The sequence below is a fragment of the Phocoena sinus genome, chromosome 12 (assembly GCF_008692025.1).
Source record: "Phocoena sinus isolate mPhoSin1 chromosome 12, mPhoSin1.pri, whole genome shotgun sequence".
NCBI lineage: Eukaryota > Metazoa > Chordata > Mammalia > Artiodactyla > Phocoenidae > Phocoena > Phocoena sinus.
Window position 1 is genome coordinate 60,893,328 of NC_045774.1, and position 23,059 is coordinate 60,916,386.

General features: G+C 40.3%; 1 protein-coding gene and 1 pseudogene across 2 annotated transcripts in view; one reads left to right on the top strand and one right to left on the bottom strand.

Moving 5' to 3' along the window:
* Positions 1 to 23,059, bottom strand: part of KLHL32 (kelch like family member 32) — a 242,965-nt gene that overhangs the window by 49,015 nt on the left and 170,891 nt on the right. Inside the window, exon 7 of one of the 2 annotated variants that reach the window (XM_032651502.1) lies at positions 5,247 to 5,973. In XM_032651502.1, coding sequence (XP_032507393.1) covers positions 5,247 to 5,973 — 727 coding nt within the window. Of the gene's footprint in view, positions 1 to 5,008; positions 5,974 to 23,059 lie in introns of those variants that run through there. The other variant, XM_032651501.1, reaches the window with a different exon arrangement.
* Positions 13,614 to 13,720, top strand: LOC116763811 (annotated as a pseudogene).

Here is a 23,059-nt window from a genome sequence, read left to right on the forward strand (position 1 = left end):
TTAGATGAAATCCCAGCTTTGTGCAAAGGTAGCCTATGTACCTGCAGCTGTTACTTCCTCAGTCTCCACCACACCTTCAACCACTGCATTCTAGCTTCCACCTCCTTCCGCTCTCCAAAAACCGCTTTCACTGAAATTACCAAGCAGTCCCTGACTGAAACTGCAGAGGAGGCATTCTGGACTTAGATGTCCCCACAGTACTGGACGCGTCTCACGCACCTTTCGGCTTTGGCTTTGGTTTCTACACCACGCCTCCTCCTCTGGCCTTGCCCATCGCACATTCTCAGCTCCTTCCTTAGCTCCCCCTCCTCTGCGCCCTCCTGGCTAGTATTTCCCCACCTTCTGCCCCTTTGCACACCACCTCTGGCCCCTCTATGTCCTCACACTCTCCCCCGCCTTCTCATCGCACCTGATTTGCTGCCAGAAACTCCCCACGTCCATTTGTTCTGAGAAACAGGAGGCAAGGTTCTATCTCTGAGTTTGAGGAGAGTGAGGGCATTACAGCTGGTGAAGGAGAGTGGGTGAAACCCTAGTGGCAGGATGTAGAGAGGGTTTGGGGGCTGAGTGGATACATGTGCCAAGCCCTCTGTCAGCTGGCCTCCTCCCACTGGACTCAGCTGCCCGGGTACAGGCACAAAGCAGACCATTGGGTTTGCCCAACAGTGTGTGCCTGCCAGAGGGCAAGAGAGTTATTGAAACGGCTGCACCATGAAGCCCAAGCCTGAGCACAGGGAGGGGTAAATGGGCAAGTGGGAAGCAGCCAATGGACCTGAGGCCAAGGGAGGCTGAAGGTGCCAGAAACTTCTGTGAAGCCTCTTGTGCCCCCGCACTGATTACTTCCTGCTTCACACTACTTCTGTACCTTGTAAAGCTGTCTATCATCATACCCACACACACCTCACACTTTACTGTAATCATCCATCTAAAAACCGTGAGCCCGGACTTCCCTGGTGGTGCAGTGGTTAAGAATCTGCCTGCCAATGCAGGGAACACGGGTTCAAGCCCTGGTCCGGGAAGATCCCACACGTTGTGGAGCAACTAAGCCCGTGCGCCACAACTACTGAGCCTGCGCTCTAGAGCCCACGTGCCACAACTACTGAGCCTGCGAGCCACAACTACTGAAGCCTGCATGCCTAGAGCCCGTGCTCCGCAGCAAGATAAGCCACCGCAACAAGAAGCCCACGCACCGTGACGAAGAGTAGCCCCTGCTAGCTGCAACTAGAGAAAGTCCACGTGCAGCAACGAAGACCCAACACAGCCATAAATAAATAAATATATTTTAAAAAACACAAAAAACTATAAGCCCCGGCGTGGGACCTGTCTTTGTGGCTCCCGCAGTAGCCTGGAACAAGACTCAGGGAGGTGAGGAAAGTTGCTCAGCATCTCCTGGTTGGTCAAAGTGGAGCCAATTTCACACTTGCATGTGCCCTCAATCTGTGACCTCAGAGCACCACAGTCAGCCTCTGCCACGCCCCCATTAGTTCCTAATATGTTGTATACAATTTTTTAAGATGCAAGTAAAATGATATTTGCACAGTAAAGTTACAGCTATGGCATTTTTTAAATGTTAATGATGCTTTATACTGTTCTAATTGTAAAGTCCCTTTAGTAGGTTTGAATAAATTAAAGTTACTTAAAATGGGGCAACGCAAACTTCATCTAAATTTAATCAAGATGAAAATAAATATATCTTCTAGGGAGTTAAAGAAGCCCTAACAAATGTTATTTCATTAGTGAAATACCTGAAAACCTCTTTTTTTTTTGCGGTACGCGGGCCTCTCACTGTTGTGGCCTCTCCCGTTGCGGAGCACAGGCTCCTGACGCGCAGGCTCAGCGGCCATGGCTCAAGGGCCCAGCCACTCCGCGGCATGTGGGATCCTCCCGGACCGGGGCACGAACCCGTGTCCCCTGCAACAGCAGGCGGACTCTCAACCACTGCACCACCAGGGAAGCCCCTGAAAAACTCTTTGATTGTCAGCTCCTAGAGGGCAGGAAGTGTGTTTGCTGAATTATTCTTATTTATCTATGAACCAGCACTGACTTTAATAAAGATGTACCATTCACCAAAAGAATCAAGAAAACACTAAGTGCCGCTTTTCAGGAAATGCAGTACCATTTGTCTTATTATTGCAGTCTTAAAGCACTGATTTTGTAGTTAGTTTCCCATTATCCTGCTGCCATTTGACAAAAATGAAAAGGTAAGTTATTCTGCAAGATGAGCTCAGGATTCATTTTCACTCACAAAAAAAGGACCTTTTTAGTAGTTCACAAACAATATCTTACAATGGAGAGCATACCTTTCAAAGCACAACGGCAGGACATTTAATGCTTATTTTACTTCAGTATTGTGAATTTCAAGTAGAAACGATGTGGAGCATTTGTGAATTGGGTCACGATGTCAAATGCTAGAGGAGCCTGTAAAATCTGACTATCTCTAACATCTTAAATTACATGCTAATGGGCATATCTACACAGCCTAGTTTTCTGAATTCATCTTTGCCTGTCTCTTTTTTAAAACCACGGACAGGTTTCCAGGTATCCTGACCCTAGAATGAACAGAGATGAGGAGAGGATATGTATAGAGAGGGAGCACACTGGAAATATCGAGTCCCTAAAGAAACATTCATTTTGTGTTCTGTGGAACAGAAATAAGCTTCCAAAATCTACATCCTATAATCCTTACTACCTTCACCTCAGGCAAAGCTTACAAAATACCAGAAGGATGCCAATGACCCAATCCCCCATCAATTAAACTGGAAATATTTAATTATTTGGTAAAGAATAAGGAATAGCCTCAAACATTTTCATCTGCTCCAAAACAAATCAGGGTAACACTTCTAAATCAGAGATAGTCAGGGTGAAATATACCTGTCTTTTTTTTTAAGGAGCCCATAGCAACCCCTCCCTATCCCTGGTTAGATTCACAATTGATTTATTGTAAGCTGAGCCTGAGGAAAGAGGCAGACGACTGAAGGTATTAGAAATGTCACTGGTGATTTCCTCTTCTTTCCAATTAAAGGTATTGTACTGTACACAGGGAAGTGAGTTTTTCATCTCAAGTACACAGTAGGGAGAAACAAACCTGAGAAAACTGTGATTGTTTTCATTAAGTATGGTTAACACAGGCAGCATATATTAGTGCAAAAGAAGAACAAAGGAAATGTATTTCCTTTCATAGTAGGGGAAAAACAAAGTGATATAGCAGTATGGACTGTAATAAGTTGATACATTTAATACAACGGAAAAGGAAACATACAGACCCATATGGAAAGAGAAGTCAGTTTGATACCAGGTTGATAGATATAGCCAGGCTAACGTAAGTTTCAGTGCTTTCTTAAGGCCTCACTAAAGAAGGTATTAAGTAGTTGTATTTTGAAGACTATGCAAGGGAAACTCCAGCACTCTTTTTAAAAGCTAGTTTTATAGCCCAAAAATAAAAGTAAGGAAGGAATAATTATTAAACTAATTATGAGAAACATATACAAAATTTAGAAAATGCAATGCAAAATTTAGGAGTGCAGAACCTTAGCAATATATGAAAACTAAATGAGTCGAAGGGATGTAAGTTGGAATAAAATATAAATTATACTGATTTCATAAATCCATCACTGTTTTGTTATCTAAGTCAAGTACAGATCTGTTCCTTCTAATAGCAAGGATTTATTTGCAGCCAAGTTTAAGGTTTCTTCAACAAATCTAACAGGATACAGTCCTGGTGGCTTTTTTCTTAAATACTGAAATATATACTTAAAGAAAAAGGAATAAGTCACCAGATAAATGAGGTCTTTATCTAAATATATCTACATATACTAACATACACACTCATATCTAATGTTTGTTTGGTATACAGGACCAGTAATTGTTGGATACACCTCATTTATCCTCTTTCTTGGTCCCAACCTTAACTTCATTCATAAATTACTGAGCATTTAAACCCAGACATGAGCTAGGTTTCTTCAATAAAAATCAGTGAATTGCCAATAATTGAGGCACTGCCCAGAGCAGCCAAGACTACAGCTGTATCCCTGGTTATTGAGGAGAGCAGAAGGAAACATGGGCAGAGTCCAGTGAATTTACTTTAAGTGCAAGGGGGAATTTTCTCAGAGCAGATGTTAAACTAGAGAAGATTATTCAAGGAAGCTTAGAAGTCTTCATAAGTATACTTAAAAGTGATTGTTTCTTCTGAGTACAAACATCTCAAAGTTACTCTTAGTAATTAAGTTGTTTGATTTTTCTATTCCTCTTTGTCCTTGACATAGAAATTCAGCGAGATCCATCTGGGTCACAAAATGAGTATCCTCCAGCTGAGAGAAGATGCAACTTTCTTCCCTAATAGGCAAACCTTTCAAAGGAGGACATTTGAGGACTTTCCAATAATAGGATTGGAAACCCAAGGTGATAATGTGATGCCAATAACACATGCCTCACAGGCTCCTTCTGTGCCAGTGAAAAGTCAGCCGTGAGGGGTTGGAAGAAAAGCATGTGGGTGTGAGTGAAACAAGATTGGCAACGAGTAGATAACTGCTGAAGCTGGGTTATGGGCACATGGGATTCATTACACTAGTCTCTCTCCTTTTTCATAATCAAAAGGCTTCAAACAAAACCAAAGACAAAAAAAGTAAACTAAAATAATCAGAACCCCCAAATAATCAGGAAGAATGGGAGAGTAAATAGGAATAAAGGATTGGGATGGCATGAGTAACTACAATTCGCAGATAACAGAAAAACATTATTTTAGCCAATAACTTAAATCCCTTCCCTCAATGCACAGCATGGCTCCTACCTGGATCTATTCCCATTGCTTTACTCATCCAAATGGATTGACTGTGTTTTTACTTCGCCTGCCCTGTCTTTGATAGACTGGCGCCTAGTCAGGCAGCCCAGGGTGAAAGGAAAAGCCAAGGACCTGGATAAACCACAAGGTGTGCAATACAGTCCATGAATATCAAAAACTGACAATCTAAACAATAGAAGGTTTGGTAGAAAAAGAGATGTGATTGGCCATTCATTTCCATCTTGAAATTTTACTCCACTCATCACTCAGAAAGCCACAGAAAGGTCAATTACTCCCCCATACACTGCTCTCTATAGAATGGTGCCCAATAAATGACTGTTAATTAGCTAAAATGGCACCCTTGGCCGAATCGTTCAGATACACATGGCCACCACTACCAAAGCCTGACTTGTCAATTTATGCCACAGTGAAAGTGTTTTGTAATAAATCCAACGTATGAGGCATGTTCTACCTGATATCCAAAGAAGACCGTCAGCCACGTAGCCAGCGTGACAGGAGAGGGACCGGTCAAAGGGCTGGACGAAAGTCCACTTGTTCTTCTTGGGGCAATATCGCTCAACGGTCGGCAGAACCTGGCGCAGTTCATTTCTGCCCCCAGCCGCATAGAGGTACTCATCCATGGCTCCCAGAACGAAATGCTCCCGGCAGTTTTTCATGGGTGCTATCTCTGCCCAGGAATTACTGCGGGGGTCATAGCGACAGGCAGTCCTCACGGCACACGTCCGGCCGCTGGCGTGCTCGACTTCCCCTCCTGCTACAAACAGGAAGTCCCCCATGACTGCCACACAATGGTGGCTCCTTCCCACGGGCATGGGAGCCAGCTCACTCCAGTTGGCAATGGCAGCTATGAGGGCATTCTCCTGATCCACGGGATTGAAGTACCGAAGTTCCTTGACTCTACAGACCTCACGCTTCTTCCCACCGATGATGTACAGAGTATCTGACTGGAAGCGCGGTTTGGTCCTGCGAGTCTGCCACACGGGCTGTGCGTAGATACTCTGGTGGTACTCCAGGGCCTCGTTGACAAGAGCTGTTGCGGTTTCACTTGCCTGGACGAGGGGGTGGGACAGGGCAACTGCATGGAGAGTGTCCACGTCCATCAGGCCAAAGCGGATGTACTGCAGGAGCTCATCCATGTACTGGTAATGGCAGCTGTGTTCCAGCCACCTCACAGCTAGCTGAAACAGAGGCAGGGAGGTGGAGAGAGCACGAAGGTAAGAAGAAGCCAGAGCAACGTGGCACAGAGGCCGGCTGCCATGTATTCCTTCAGACTCTTAATAACACTTTTATTTTTTCTTACGAACCATGGAACACTCAAACACTGTTATACCCAGTTGAGGGATTTTTTTTCCTTTCCGCATCAGCAGAGACACAAAAGAACTCAAAACACTGTCGGAGAGATTAGAACAATGTTAAGCAACACGGATAAGACTTAAAGGATCACTTGAGGTGAACAGTTACTTTTCAAAGAATGAGAATACGGTTGTGAAACAGCCTGTTCCCTTAGGTTTCATGCATAAGAGGCTTGGTTCGCCCCACCACCAGGATATGTCAACGGTGAGCCATGTCATCAGTTCAAGCAACATATATCAACCTGTGAGTCAAGGTGCTGTATCAATATGAGTAATGTGAGAAAATATGTGATCATCTGAGACCAGAGGGTGCACTTGAGAGAAAATCAATGCGACACTAGTAGCAAGATTTAGAAAGAAAAAGGACTTTTTCCCCCCCTGCAACTTTTGTAGGTATATCAGTCAGGAAGCAAGAGAAGAAAAAGAAAGATTGCAACCTATCAATTTATTTTATTTTTCCTCAACTAGTTTTCATCTTGAAAACAGTTGTTGTTTGTATGTGTAAGATACGGGCAATTTGTTAGAACCATTTTCATAAAAACAGGATACAGAGGAGATTATCTTTGTATTATGGACACAAGAGAAGAATGTAATCCTAAGCTTTTTGATTAGGTCTAGATCTCTTTCAAGAAGGAAAGGGGTAAGAACTTTCGGCTATAGACAAATAGAATTTCTTAAAACTAAAGCAGGTGCATTAAGTCATAAATAACAAAATTGAATAGTAGTTTAGAAAATAATATCAACAAAAATCCAATTCATGTTACGGAGCACCTGAAGTAATTTAATTAATTGACTTAAGTTTGGCAAAGCTTTCCACACATCAGCATAGAGAGGTTTATCTAATATCTCCAGTCAACATATTTGATAGAATTTATTCTTAGCAGTACCTATATTAAACTAGATCTCCTAAGCAATATAAATGTGGACCTGAAGCAATTAGCATAAAAAAAGTAAAGAAAATACTGAATAATCCTGCTGTGTTTTACTTGCTTTCTGACCAGTGGAATTGGGGTTCTGGGCTTCCTTTTTCAGCTGATTCATTGCACTGGGAAAAATGTCTACGGAGAAGACAGAAAGAAATGTAGTGCCATCAGACCATTACTCCTTGACAAACGTGAGCTGGGTTTTCATCCTTGTGAAAAGGATCACTAAACCGTCTGAAGCATTAGATGATTTCAGGCTTTCAGAGTTTCTATATCCATTTGACAAATGGTTCTAAAAGGCAAGGCATATTTTGGGCATGTCTTTTTAGTTTTCCAGATGAAGAGAATGTAGCAAGTGAATTTGCTTCCAATATATACTGAATTGCATCTCTAAATGAATAATGAGTGAAGAGAAATGGAAAAAGAATGTCACTGGTTGCCAGGTAGCCTACGGATGCCACGGAGGCAGACACCATGTAGGGCAGATGAGTGACACTCTATGGCTGTTTTTCTAGAAACTAGTATTTTTTATTTAAATAAGATAGTAACCTGATGAAAAAAAAATTACCTGTGTATGGTAACACAGTAATAATCAAAGACAGTGCAGAAGAAAAATGTCACTCATCAATCACCAAGTCTCTGCCGGAAGTGGAGAGTTTTCCCACATGCAACATTCTGGTTTTTCTCCACCCTAATTTTAGAAGTTTCAAGAGATGGGTTCCAATTAGAATTCTACAACTTCATAAATGATTTTCCATTCTTTGCCCATAGAGCTTTCAAAAGTTTTCAGGGATAAAGTCATCCCACTCAAGGTTACTCCTTATGCACAAGGTAAAATTTTCTGAAACTTAATCTTTCATATTGCTCCTAATTTGAGTAATTCCAGATGGTACCGCTTTGTTTTGTAACAAATTTCTTAGCATCCTGATATCCTAATGTTTCTGCATCTTGCATATGGATACTACAGGAAAACAGCACTGGAGAAAGAGCAAATAAACATTCATGTCTCTATAGCCTCTTTTTATAGCACAGTACTGCCCATTTAATTACTTTTCTCCTTCCTCATAAATCAGTTCTTCCTATGCCCTAATCAATCTTCTAGCCCATCTCTTAGCACTCTCTGATTTACCTTTATCTTTCTAGCAAACAGTGTCACTTACTGTATGAAAGATATACAAGCCACAACTAGACTTTGCCTCTAAGAAAATTGCTAAGGAATCAAACTAGCAGTGGAACAGTGACCACTGTGACCTATCTCTGATTCAGTTCTGGCTTTCTGTCTACTTATCACCCCTTACGTTACAATATCATGATGGTTTCCATGTTCAATTTCCCCAAATACTATGTATTACAAACTACTTTGTGAACATACATTTAATTTGCACTTTCGGGGATAATGTTTATCTTATTTATCGCCAGTATGTCTAACTTCTCACATTTTTCATATAATTTTCACACATTTATTATTTATAAATATTTTCAGACTACACAAGTCATTCATACTTGTTGGGTTTATCTTTTCTCCAGATCAAAGGTAAATATAATTTACAATTCTGCCAACTTTGAACCAATCTCACCTGGATATAGTGTTATTTACAGATTTAAATCCAGTGCTTCTCAAACCTAACATGCGCATGAATTACCTGGTTTTTCTGGGCAAAATGCAGATTTTGATTCAATAGGGAGGGGGAGGAGGACTGCAAGCCTGCATTTCTAACATCTGCCAGGTGATGCATATGCTGCTAGTCCATGGACCACGTTTTGAGTAGGAAGGTTTTAGACAGATTCCCATTTATGAGACTGTAAATTGCTGCTTTATAAGAGTAAATGAAGTCTGCTGTTTCAAATTTTAAAAGGCTTAAATTAAATGAAGTTTAAGTAGGATGCTTTAGTAAAGATATAGGGCATGTGTAGCTAATACCATAGGTAAGACAGCATATTTCCTTTGTAGTAAGATATGGGTAAGCTCTTACTATGGGTAAAACAGCATTTTTTTTTTTGTTTTTTGTTTTTGCGGTACGCGGGCCTCTCACTGTTGTGGTCTCTCCCGTTGCGGAGCACAGGCTCCGGACACGCAGGCTCAGCGGCCACGGCTCACGGGCCCAGCCACTCCGTGGCATGTGGGATCTTCCCGGACCGGGGCACGAACCCGTGTCCCCTGCATCGGCAGGCGGACTCTCAACCACTGTGCCACCAGGGAAGCCCAGACAGCATATTTTGAGACCTTGGCTCTATAAATCCATGGCTGATTCTGATAGCATAAAAGTAAGTCATATAAAAACTCTGCAGGGCTTCCCTGGTGGCGCAGTGGTTGAGAGTCCGCCTGCCGATGCAGGGGACACGGGTTCGTGCCCCGGTCTGGGAAGATCCCACATGCCGCGGAGCACGGGAGAGGCCACAACAGTGAGGGCCCGTGTACTGCAAAAAAAAAAAAAAAAAAAAAAAAACTCTGCAGTTTTGCTTCTGCAATAATACATAAACAAAAGTAAAAGTGTTACTGTACTCAGTTTTTACTTTGGTGAAACTATAAAAGGGAAAAATCACTGAAATCATGGATAACTCTTACTTATCCAAATAATGGAAGAAATGTCAAAGAAAATCCAAAACAATGGGCTACCTCAAAAACACTTCTGCACCATGAACCTCTCCAGAGCACTATTCATTGCCATGCTGAATTAAGGGCAAGGTGGTAGAGGCAACCCTGGAGCCCATTTTAAGAGGTTTAGAAACTACAATAAACAGAAGGCTGATTCATCATCAGGGCATCATGGAACACAAAGACCACAGCTAGCTTTTCTGGGGCTTAATGTTTGAAAATGTTTATTCTGGGAACTTTTGGCTTTTAATGATACTACACTTAGAAAGCATAACCCGGGGAAGGCTAATATCCTATTCTATCTTACTTATTCTGGCACACTGACATCCCCATCACCCTAAACTCTAGAATATTTTAATTGAGTGTGGGGGTGGAATGGAGCATATAGTGAAAGTTTTTTTGTTTTTTTGTTTTTGTGGTACGCGGGCCTCTCACTGCTGTGGCCTCTCCCGTTGCGGAGCACAGGCTCCGGACATGCAGGCTTCGGACATGCAAGCTCAGCAGCCACAGCTCACAGGCCCAGCCGCTCCGCGGCATGTGGGATCTTCCCGGACCGGGGCACGAACCCATGTCCCCTGCATTGGCAGGCGGACTCTCAACCACTGCGCCACCAGGGAAGCCCTATAGTGAAAGTTTTATCTCAGACTCTTCAGGTAACAAAGCCAGCAACAGTAGAAAAGAAATCAAGGATTCAGTTTGGGAGGGCAGATCAAAGAGTACTTAGGAAACAGGGCAATTAGGCAAGATGTTTCCTAAACCATCTGAAACACAGGGACTGTCATCTCCAAAGACTATAGGAGATCTCCCAAGCACCCTACCTAACCCAGTCTAGTACATCTTACCCTGATGGAGAACTGTTCCTTCCTAAAAGGAGCATTGGCTACAGCTTATTCCAACGTCAACTCATCTCATCCTCAGATTCTTGATAAGAACAGTGTCTGGCACATAGTAGGCTAAACATAATTGTTGCAGAATGGAAAATCCTTTATAACTATTCTTAGGCTATTTGTCATATTTCTCTTGAACCAACAACATCAGTTCCTTAATATATTTATTTATCTATCTATCACAGTCTTCAATTTCCTATTTTATTATCTCATCTTTGTGGCTTTCCTATAAAGCCCTTATAAGCTCACAAAACTCCCCACGGCAGCATGCAATGTACTGGACTTACTTATATAAGGCCCTTGTTTTACTCCCTCCATAACCGGTGCTGGTCACCTCTATTTGACATTCTTGGCAATTCAATGAACATCGTAATCTGTTAATCCCTCAAATATAAAGTGTTAGGGCAAGAAGAAACTTTAGAGTACTTTTGGTTCAAGCTTCCCAATTTTACTAGTAGAAATAAAATCCAGACAAGCTATTTGACTTACTGCAAGTCATGCAGCTGATTAATGGAAAAGCTGGAAGCAGAAATCCAGTTTTTAAGTTATATAATGTGTTCTTCTATTATATCATATCATTATTATATCATATCATTATTTTTCCATCAATAATTATTTTAAGGTAGAATCCAAGCACTCAAAACCAAATGCACTCGAAACCAAACTTAATGCCCATATTGTCCATTTTCTAAATTAGAAAACTAAAGTCTGATTTTTAAAAATGTATACTTTGCTTCTAGATAGGTGATAATATTTTTCAATGAGTCTCATTTATGGATTACTTTTGCAGAAAAACCATGCATTTAATTGTATGGATTAAAGAGTTTGTAAGTAAAGAATAAGTCTTTAGGGGAAAGGGCTTCCTTTGAGTATTGAATTATTGCTTCACTTTTTATTGGAATATGTATTTTAACTCTAGGTTATTCCTTGTTAACTAAACCCGGCTCAAAAATATATGGACCACGATGAAGAGTGGCCCCTGCTCGCCGCAACTAGAGAAAGCCCTCGCACAGAAACGAAGACCCAACACAGCCAAAAATAAAATAAATAATAAATAAAATTTAAAAATATATATATATGGAAAATAATCTCTTCCTTTTAGTGTTCTCAGTGTATCCCCACTGATTGCTATTCTGTGAATAGAATATATAATATATAATACTAAATATAAAAGTATATAATTTTAAATTATGCAAGATTTTCTCTAATTCAATTAAAATATATAATCTGCTCATATGTATTTCAGAAATATTTCAATTATATGAACGAATGTTACATTACTAACATTACAAGCCCTCAAGTTATGATCCAAATTCCTTTACTGTTCTTGCTCAAACACACCCAGATAGAAGCTACTGCTTTAAAATCTACCTCTGCTTATGTATGTCCATACGTCTGTGTACTACCCAACGTGACCCCGAAGCAATGCCAAAACAGTAAGAAATTTTACACTCACATATTTCCTGGAAAATATATGAATTATGAAGTCATCTCAAATCCAAGAATACACATTAATGCACTCTTCCATAAAACCGCCTTTGTATCTTGCAAACATATATTAAAAATGCCCTTTACAAAAGCAGTTCTCATCCGATGAGTGATCAAATGTCTTTAACTAACGCTGACAAAAGATAAAGCTCTTACAACACTGTTGAAAAGCAGTAACTATTTCTTTCTCTTGGTTCACAAGAATTCTTTTTCACTGAAGAGGATATTCTCATCACAGAATTCCTCAGCCAGAGCTGAATAAGCAAGAACCGGTATTTTTGCCCACAGTCTGATTCTGCCCCCTTGGCCCGGGGCAGCTATAATTATTCTATTTTAAAACCTGGTTGCAGACAGCTTTGCTGAAGGGGCAAACTGAGCCCCGCCTTTTGCAGGAGCCCATGCTGTGAAGGCACAAGTGTCTATATCCTTGCCAGTCCTGTCATCCCACTAAGATAAGCCAGGGCACCAGTCTCCGCTCAGTGCCCAAAAGGCAGCACAAATTCCACGGTTCTGCAAATTCAGAAAGGAACAAAGGAAGGGCACAGGAACAAATAAGCAACCACCTGGCATTCCTGAAGCTCCACCAAAGAGCCTGGGATGTTAAAGAGCACTTGGGCAACAAAGAGTGGGGAGCCATGAGCGAAAGCTTTAATAGAATGAATACAATGCACAGACAGAATTTTTCCTTTCCAAACAGAGGATCAAGGATGCTCACCATCTTCTAATCCATGTCCTCAAAGGGAAGTTGCACTGACTATTATATATTGCATTCAAGTACACTATCTCGTATATTATTTTATAATGCCTTAAATTCAAATAAACGTAAACATAAAACTTTAGCAAGATACCCTTTTAATATTATAAAGTTTCTTTAGATGATAAATGTGGGAAGTTTCCCTCCTGTATGTGAACAGGTGTTGGGACTTGCCATGTTAAACTACTGATACATAGAATCTCATTTCTTTAACATGAGTCATGTTAAAGCTCTAAATAGTGACATATTAAACCAGAATAATGACCGACATAGAAAGGAAAGTTCATATTAATAAATAAGTGCACAAAATTTTATAGCCCTATTCTCTTCTTTGAGACCAAATGAAAGATTTCTGTTCAAAAAGGCAACATTCCTATCTAAAGACACCAGAAACTAGGGACATAAGATCACAGTATGTTGCTCTACCAGAACAGTGAAAACGGTACAATGGAGGAATATTAAAAATTATAACAGTGCTCACTTGAGTGCTGTAATTAAAACTGTGTCAACACTTTGCTTGTAAAACAGATTTTTCAAGGGAGGTTGTACATTAACCATTATAGCTGACTACAAACTTATATAAGACACATAGGCTATTTTTTCCTCTAAGAAATATATTTCAATAGAATCAAATCCGATGCGGTCCCAGGTTCATATACTGTCAGAAAAAAAAAACTGACAGATTTTAAAAAGAATATTCAGCTTAGTAGATATGATAATAACACATATTCTTTCATTGTTCATTTAAAATTTTATGAAGCTGGAAGACTGACAAATGCTCTTATTTTCACCTTTCACAAAAAACTTGTGCTTTGATAATACTCTGGTTTCTCTTCAGATTGTATAAATCTTTTACCTTTTACTAAAGATTTCTGTGGAAAAGAACAGTTATGAGGGTTTTTTTCAAGGGTTTAAAAAAAAACATGATGTATACAACTTACCCTCAAATGGCTCAGGAAAAAAAAAGCACACATGTGTTTAGATATCTATCTATTCTCCTACTACATATATCTACAGATATTTATAGATAGATAGATATCTAGATAGTGAGACAGAGACAGAGAACGTATGATAAAGCAAACGAAGTAATTTACTTAAGAAATGAGCAAATCATATGGGTGTTCTTTACTATTCTTACTCTTGCAACTTTTCTATAAGTTTGAAATTATTTTTAAATAGAAAATTGAAAGAACAAAAAAGTGCTGATAACCATCTTTAATACATATTTTTTTTCAAAAAAGTACATACTGCCAAGCATCAAAAGCAGAAGCCCTTGCAACCAAGGATGTCTCTTTCCCGTAGACAGCGATAAACACATAGGAATGGAGGAATCACAAGGAAACCTGTCCTGAGGCATGCCACATTTAAGTTCCAGGTATTTGTGAGGACAAATACAAGTGACCTGAGTTGGTTCAGTCTTATAACACAAGGCGATTTTTTAAGAGGTAAATTGTGTATCAAGATGAAGAGAAAACAAAGATAGGAAAAGAGATGAGATTAGTATACTGTGATGCCTTTTCCACCTCGAGAACCGGCCACCAATTTGAGCTGATCTTTGAAAGTCAATACAAAGAACAGCAAGAGTATGTAGCCGACACTGGACCAGTCATTTGGCTTCTCATCTGTAAAGCGAGTGAGTTGATGACAGAGTCTCTTTTATCTCTAGTATGTATGTCACTTACAGATCCACCAAAAAGAAATATTTTAAGGTAGAATCCTCATATACACACTACTATATATAAAATAGATAACCAACAAGGACCTACTATATAGCATAGGGAACTATACTCAATATTTTGTAATAACATGTAAGGAAAAAGAATCTAAAAAAGAATATATATATATATATGTATGTATGTATAACTGAATCACTTTGCTGTACGCCTGAAACCAACACAACATTGTAAATCAACTATACCTAAAAAAAATAATAATAAAATTTTTAAATTAAAAGTTTGAAAACTTTAAAAAAAACCTAAAGTAGAATCCTCCAACATTCCTATAGGTGGGAGAGACAATAAAAGTTAATCACTGTGGGGCTTCCCTAGTGGTGCAGTGGTTGAGAATCTTTCTGCCAATGCAGGGGACACGGGTTCGAGCCCTGGTCTGGGAAGATCCCACATGTCGCGGAGCAACTGGGCCCGTGAGCCACAGCTACTGAGCCTGCGCGTCTGGAGCCTGTACTCCGCAACAAGAGAGGCCGCGATAGTGAGAGGCCCGCGCACCGCGATGAAGACTGGCCCCCGCTTGCCACAACTAGAGAAAGTCCTCGCACAGAAACGAAGACCCAACACAGCCAAAAATAAATAAATAATTTTTAAAAAAAAATTAATCACTGTGTCTAGTATCCAAGTCACAGATTTCTATAGCACAAATAGTTTTTATAAATCTCTTTTCAGAAAAACAAAGTGATGGGTTTTTTGTCTGTAATTCTGAACTCAACAGAAATACACACACACGTGTGTGGCATGTGAAAGTGCATGTGTACACAGGCTCACATAAAAATAAAATAATCTCAGCCAAAGAACACACATTTCAAGTTCGTAAGTGACTGCTTCAAGGTACTATTTATTTAAAATCCCAGAACGTGGTTTTATTTAGAAATGAAAATATTTAGTAAACTATTCACATGAAATTTTACCTCAAGACAGTCTTTAAATACACCACCCCCATATCTGGAATATACAAAGAATGTCCGACAGGACAAGAAAAACAATTAACGTCACCTATGCCAAAGATGCTGCAGGGAAAATGGAACCTATTCCTGGTCTCTTCACACTTGAGCAAAATACAGGAACAATTAGAAATAGCTTCCTATACTTGCCTTCAATGGTCTCTGAACCAAAAGATAATACTCATTCATCTAATCATTAATAGCATCAGAGTATCATTTGAGGCCAGACTGATGGGTGAGAGTTCTAAGTAAGATATTCGTGATGTATATTTATTTATGACGACCTTATGGGTATAAAAGGTAATGTGGTCAGTGAAATATTAAGCTTATATTGTCAGAACAACACTGGAAAATCAGAGAAAACCAATTTGGTCAATAGAAGAAAACCCTGTTGTATCCCATTGGCAACAGGGAGTAGTGACCCTAGCTGGGTCACACCATTTCATGTTATTTTCCAGCTACTGCATGCATTGAGGATGCATTATCAGGGTGAAGTCAACTGAAAGGACAGGGAAATCCTGATGCTTTTTTCTACCGCTAACTGGTACACGCCCATAGATGTGCGTATGACACAATGAAAAGGAGACAAGACTTGATGTCAAAAGACCTGTTTCTGCAACTTAACACATTTGAGCATTTATGAAAACCACAAATATACTGAGGCTCAGTTTCATCACCTGTAAAACAAAGATGATGTTGTTTACATCATAGGGTCAACATAGGATTGAATGAGATAACGTGAAAGTGCTTGATAAACTATGACATTTAGACAATAAACAGAATTCATATGACGCAATGCACCACCAAGAGATGGAGCTAATCCTCAACTCAACTATCCTTCTGAATTCACGATAAAGCCAGCACAGACAATTCTTATACAACACAATACTGCACAATACTGACACAAATTTTGAGAGATCTCTGTAGTTGATAAGGAATTTGCTACACAGTATTAAACACTTCACATGCTATAAACTGATAATAAAAGCATGGCAGATAATCTGTTGCAGACTACAAACTAGCCCTTATGATAAGCCTATTTCCACACCAATGAATTCAGTAATTCTAACCCAGTTATTAAAGGTGTGTGGCCTTGTTAAACCCCAGTCAGAGAACCATGAATGAATGAAAAGAGAGACACAGACATAAACCTACTTGTCTCCGTATAACACTCAGTATACATTCACTTTCTTTACTTGGCTTGAGTGTCCCATTAAAAATATTTGAATTCATGTCCATCAGTTCCCTCAAATCTCAACTCAGTTAACTTAGTGGCAAGGAAAAATATGTATAAACTAAGCTATCTGGCTTGAGAAAACTAAAATAACGATTGAGTTGATTACTTTCTTCCTGTTTTGTTGCTCTGGGGTAAATGATATAATCACGAATCTTTTCTTTTAGTTTTTTCATTCATCCACTCCTCAATTTCTTATTGAGTGTCCAATATCTGCCAGGAATTTACTTGGTGAGAAAGAAGATCCTCATTGGTACACATATATACAGTCTTCTTGCCATTCACTTTCAAGCTCTGTTAATACCATAAATCTCAAGCCTTACTCTTAACCTCAAGTGTCTTAACATATCCCTGTAAAATATACCCAGGGAGTATGAAATTAGGGGAAGAAAAATCCTACAATTTTGGAAGGTTCAGTCTATTGTAGGCGGATTTTCAGACACAAGCAAAAACCATCTTTTTATGTTGCCATTTCCCTCATGGGTGTTTTAAATATTGCTGGTACATTTTTAAACTTTATAGTTTTTTTAAAAGCTGTTTAATTTGTAAACATGCCCTGGAGCATCCTGGGGGCATCAAGCCTTTGAATATTTCTTTATAAACTGATTTAATAATAATGAACCAATTACAGGTTCACTGGTACATACACTCCCCACCTGAAATGAAACCTTTAACGACCAAAAGGAGCTCACAGCCTCAAGCAGCTGCCCCAGCTCACAGATACAGAGATAGTCAAATCCCTCAAACAAGTGGTACTGTGATGAATTCAGATGTTCAGGAAGTACCTATGCTGCATTTAAGGGTTAATGTTGGCAGCCTCCGAGTAAAAAGAAAAGAATCCTCAAAGGTCACTTTAAATGTTAATTTAGGGCTACAGAGTACAGTAATTGGAGTGGGGAACCCAGTACCTGAAGCCCATGACTAAACACGGTCAGAGGCCAGACTCTACTATCAAGGGGATGGAGCTGGTGGGCTGCGGTGCCAGGGCCTACACCCTCAGTGAGTTGCAAAGAACACACATAAATGCCCTGCCGACCACTGACCTCCTTCACTATGTGAATTTCACCCTGCCTACTGATGCCTGAAAAGAATACTTCACACTGCATTCTCCAACTTCATTTCATCACTGTATAAGTAAGTGGGTAACGCTGAATCCTCTATTCACACCTTGAAGCACCTTTGAGTATAATATACAAGTGATACTTCTGTCAAAGAAGATACATTTTTTTTAGCACAATGATGACATATTTTTGAGTGGGGGAAGTGGCTTAGAGAGCCAATTTATAATAGTCGTGTACAGAAAATGGGTATGTGGGCAAACGGGCCCAGTGCAGGAGAACCAGTGGCTTGACAATCTCAGAAGACCTGTGAGCAGGGAAGGGGCTGCAAAGGGTGAGGGAAGGAGTACTAGAAGGTAGTATCCGTTCCAAAGGTTGTCTGGTGAGGAGGTGTGTATCTCAGTCCCAGGGCCAGCCACCCAGAAGGAAATCTGTGGGAATTATGAGAAATCACAGATCCAGGATATCTTCCTAAGGTTAGGAGGAACAATGTGTTGGAACCTTGAAGGCAGAGACAGAAGGGTTGAAGAGGAAAGAGAAACTGGGTCCAATGACTGCCAGCCCTGCAAGCAGAGGAAATGCCAGCCCAGGCTGGGAGATGAGGTGTGAGACACTCTGAGGACCCTCTGAAGGGGGACATCACTGCTGAGGGGATGCAGTTTCAGTGACTGGAGTCAGCGTGAGAGCACATTTCTGGGAATGTGGTGGAGAGCTTATGAGGACATAGGGAAAGTCCTTGGTTTTGGGATATCAGTTTTCCACAACAGGTAAAGGGTTCAACAGGTTGGGGGAAGGCAGAAACCCAGTCAGGCTTAGACCAAAAACAGTTTGAAAGAATGAATTATACTTCAAGAAGAAATTCTTTGCGTAAGTCTCATTAATTTGTAAACATAGTGAATCTAAAAATATAGATAAAAATATAGATACCACTGTGACAAGTCACACTATTTTTTAAATACCAAAAAACTCTCTCTTGATTGACTGATACATTTCTCCCCATTTAACTTTTTACTCCCCATTGCTGGAATAAAAACAAGACATAACTAATCAGTAATTTTACTAAGCACCCCTGAGGGTGGTTTTATGCATGCTATCCAGAAAGCTAAACAAAAATAACCATTTGTGGTCTAGTACAGTGAAGAATCTGGTGAGACTATATATATATATATATATATATATATATATATATATATATATATGTACAATCCTACTCTCATATCTTTTAAAATATTTTAAACAGCACTGTTGCTTAAATAAGGGCTGCATTAAAATAGTAACTGGGGGCTTCCCTGGTGGCGCAGTGGTTGAGAGTCCGCCTGCCGATGCAGGGGACACGGGTTCGTGCCCCGGTCCGGGAAGATCCCACATGCCACGGAGCGGCTGGGCCCGTGAGCCATGGCCGCTGAGCCTGTGCGTCCGGAGCCTGTGCTCCGCAACGGGAGAGGCCATAACAATGAGAGGCCCGCGTACTGCAGAAAAAAAACAAAAAAACAGTAACTGGATTCAATGACAATTCATTTTTTGAGCCTCTTCACGTGAGACTGAATTATCGCTTAATGACTCTCTTTACCATTCAAAAACGAATAGCTTTTTTTTTAAAGCAAGAAATAGTGTGAAAATAGAACACTTGAAATAAAATTATAATCATTATGATACTGTCACTTTAACATCTATAGACTTAATTGTTTTACAATTGACATGTGAGAAAAAACGTCCAAGGCTAGGTAGAAATATGCTGCTGAATGTTCACTGGGGGAAAAAAACCTGAAGACAACACAAATGAAAAAGCAGAACAATGATTCTGGCTCTTAGGTGCCTAATCTAGGAGACCACTATGCACAGCTTGGAGACAGAATTAAAGGTTTCCTTTATTTTTTCTTTTCCTTTATTTTTCTTTTTAAAAGGTATGCATAAAAGAAGATTGTAATGAGCTACACATTGTAAAGACCAGCACTATTAGGTGCCTGCGTCTTTTTTACCCTACGCTTCAAAAGGCAACAAGATTAGGCGCTGGGATTATACAAATTGAAATTTGCAACTTTTAATAACCTTCATACTCCTGCAGACAAATATCTGTCTCCCTGGCTCAACCCCTCCCCCATGCTTCCCAAGAAGGGAAAAGGAGTCAGATGTTGCCCTTGGAAACAAGAATTCATCAAACTATTCTGAGACATGCTGCTGAGAGAAACATAAGGAGAATGGAGCCTTCAGTTCCATATATGCACCCATTCTGAATTTACTAGCTTTGCTGGTTGGTGTAAGAAACAGGGCAGAACAACTGAGGGAGCTGCTGCATTAGCAAACTGGACAAAGTATCCCTGTCGTTTATACTTCCCCACTGCACAACCGGGATGGAAACATTTGCTCTATTGGAAGGCAGTGATAAGGATGGATTTTTAAAGTTTCCATTTTTAAGTGAAAATGAAAGAAAAATGCTCTTCTAGATGTGTTGTGCCTTTGAGCTCCATTTGAAAAAAGAAAAAAAAAAAAGGCAGAGAAAGCTGCTGTGAAGGTCACTGAGTGAAAGAACTTCCTCAGGGCACCGAATAAATTAAATCCCAAGGAAAAAATAAAATGTGATTTCCAGAGTGTGAGGCACAAACTCCAAATGACAATGATTGACAGCCAAACTATATCCGTGCAATATCCAAGACTGCACGTTCTCATTTACCTCAGTGTAGCCAGCAAGCGCCCATTAAACATCCGTCTGATGCCCAAATTAACCTTCTTGGCAAACTGAAAGAGGCACAAACTATCATAATCAACCTTTCATTATCACAGCAGCCTCTAGTTAAAGGGTCAGAATAATTGTGCCATCAGAGCCTTGATTGTTTTCAATCAACAGACGGCTGGAGTGACAGCTCGGTGATGGAGGGGTCTGATGAAACCGCACCAGGCCTAATCAGAGCAGATGAAAGGAAGGCATGATTGGTGCAAATCCAGAGTCGTGCCTCTCCTTTTCATTTACAATCTGAAATTACTCTTAAATTTGTGGGGCTTTTTTTTTTCCCTCCCTTATGAGTACCACTGAAAGAATGTTTGACTTATTATGAGTTCTGACAGTGCAGAGTTATAAAACACAGGTAGGGTTATCAGCTGAGGCTTTAAGTGGGTATTCAGCATAATTCTAACAAATTCACTCTTGAAAAGCACAAAATGACTGAAAAGGCTTCCAATGACCTAACCTCTCAGTGCTGTTTGATTAACAGACCCATTCATTCTGCTGGCATTCTAAATGATGAGAAGATAAAACCGAGGGCAGAAATACCCTGTAAATGTTTTCTCTCAACCCCTCTGCTCTGCTTACTTCAGTACTAGTTCCTCTGCCCCAAATCCTTACAGTTCTCAAAGAACACCACATTAAGACCTCAAAGAGCTCATCCATCAGAGGGTATGGATCAAGTAAGGGTGGTTTTGAGTTAAGAACACGAAGCTATACTGGGAACCACAGGGGTAGGAAAGACTGGAACCCACCAACCCTATGCTGATATCAAGAAGAATATTTGGGGAAAAGGAATAAAACTTTCTGTGATAGGCCAGGCTAAATTTGGCATAAAAGGGATTTGGAGAAAATTGAGACAATATACAGCTGCATTCATATAGCAACAATCCAGACTATGGACAATATCTTTAAAAATTTATGATGAATGAAATATACACTTGGAGTAGCAAAAATAAGTTCCTAACTTCTATTTTCTTCCTTAATCTTAGGATCAACCAGCCAATAATGAGAGTAATTATGATTCAGGTCAGTACTGCAAAACGAAGGAAAGTTTTTTAGCTGCAAAAATTAATATGCATGCAACCTGTGGTGTGCGTGTGTGTGTGTCTACCTGCAAGCGTGTGTATGGTGTGAACCCCACCTGTATATGTGTAAGAGACAGGGGGAAGGGTAGTTTTTAACCTCTCTACTCAAAATTTTTACATAAAACTTAGGCCATTTTATTTGCTAGAATGTGAGTTGGAACGATACGATAAGGGTACATAATTAACAAAGTAAAAAGAATTATTAAAAACAGCCGGGGGCTTCCCTGGTGGTGCAGTGGTTGAGAGTCCGCCTGCCGATGCAGGGGACACGGGTTCGTGCCCCGGTCCAGGAAGATTCCACATGCCGTGGAGTGGCTAGGCCTGTGAGCCATGGCCACTGAGCCTGCATGTCCGGAGCCTGTGCTCCGCAACAGGAGAGTCCACAACAGTGAGAGGCCTGCGTACCGCAAAAAACAAACACACCAAAAAAACAGCCTGGAATTTTCCATGCACTATTTAGCAAAATTTGTCCCCTCATAGCTAGACCTCATTTTATGGGTTAATTGCTCACAGCAAAAGTATTGAGAATGCACAAAATTCCCATAGTTCTACTTACATGTAAATATACCTCAAGCAGGATATTACTAAATCTGTCATATGACTTTCTGTAGCATTTCAAAGTTTTCATTTTGACTGTTTTTATAGGAGACAATTCTCAAAGGAAGATATCTGGCACGTGGTTAAAACACAAGTATTTTCCAAATCCATCCTTGTTCTCCCACCAATTCCTTAAGCACCCCATCCTTCAGTAGTCACCTTACTTCTCATGTGCACATAGGCGCCTCCAGCAAGCTTTATCAATGACCAGGCTCTGTCATCTCCTGAGGGCTTCGTTCTTCTCCCAGAGTGGCACTGGCTTTTAAGGTACAACTTCCTTCTGCCCGGAAGGTAGTTTGTATATTGGTCAAATAGGAGTGGCTCCGGGATACTGACAGCACATGGGATTTAAAAGATCTCCTGTTCACAGAACAGGAGGATGAAAAGCAGGCCAACCTGGGTCAATACCTGTTCTAACCTCTCGAATCCAAGATGTGTGGAATTCATCATTCGAAAGCACTACACAGCCCCTCTACATGGCCTAAATTGTACAAGAGATGAAAAGAGCAGAAAGATTCTTCAGGGGACCTGGCAACCTGACAAATCAACCCCTTTGTTTACTCTTATTTACTCTTTCTATTGGGCTTCACTCCAGAGTATACAGTCCCAGCAGTGGGCAGAATAAGAAATCACTTACAGCCCTCGGCAGGTTCAATGTCATTCTCACAGCCAAACAGAGGGACGCCTAAAGTCTATCTGTCTCTTAACCAAGCGTCGCCCTTTCTGGATGGAGAAGGCTAGTTTTACTTTCAGCTGTGAGTAATTTTCCATTGTGATTGGCTGACCTATAGTCAATTTAGTATAATTAATGCCAAATTACATTGTAATTCACCTAGAATTACAAATTAAAAGCTATATTAAGAGCAAATGAATTAATCAAATTAATGATATTAT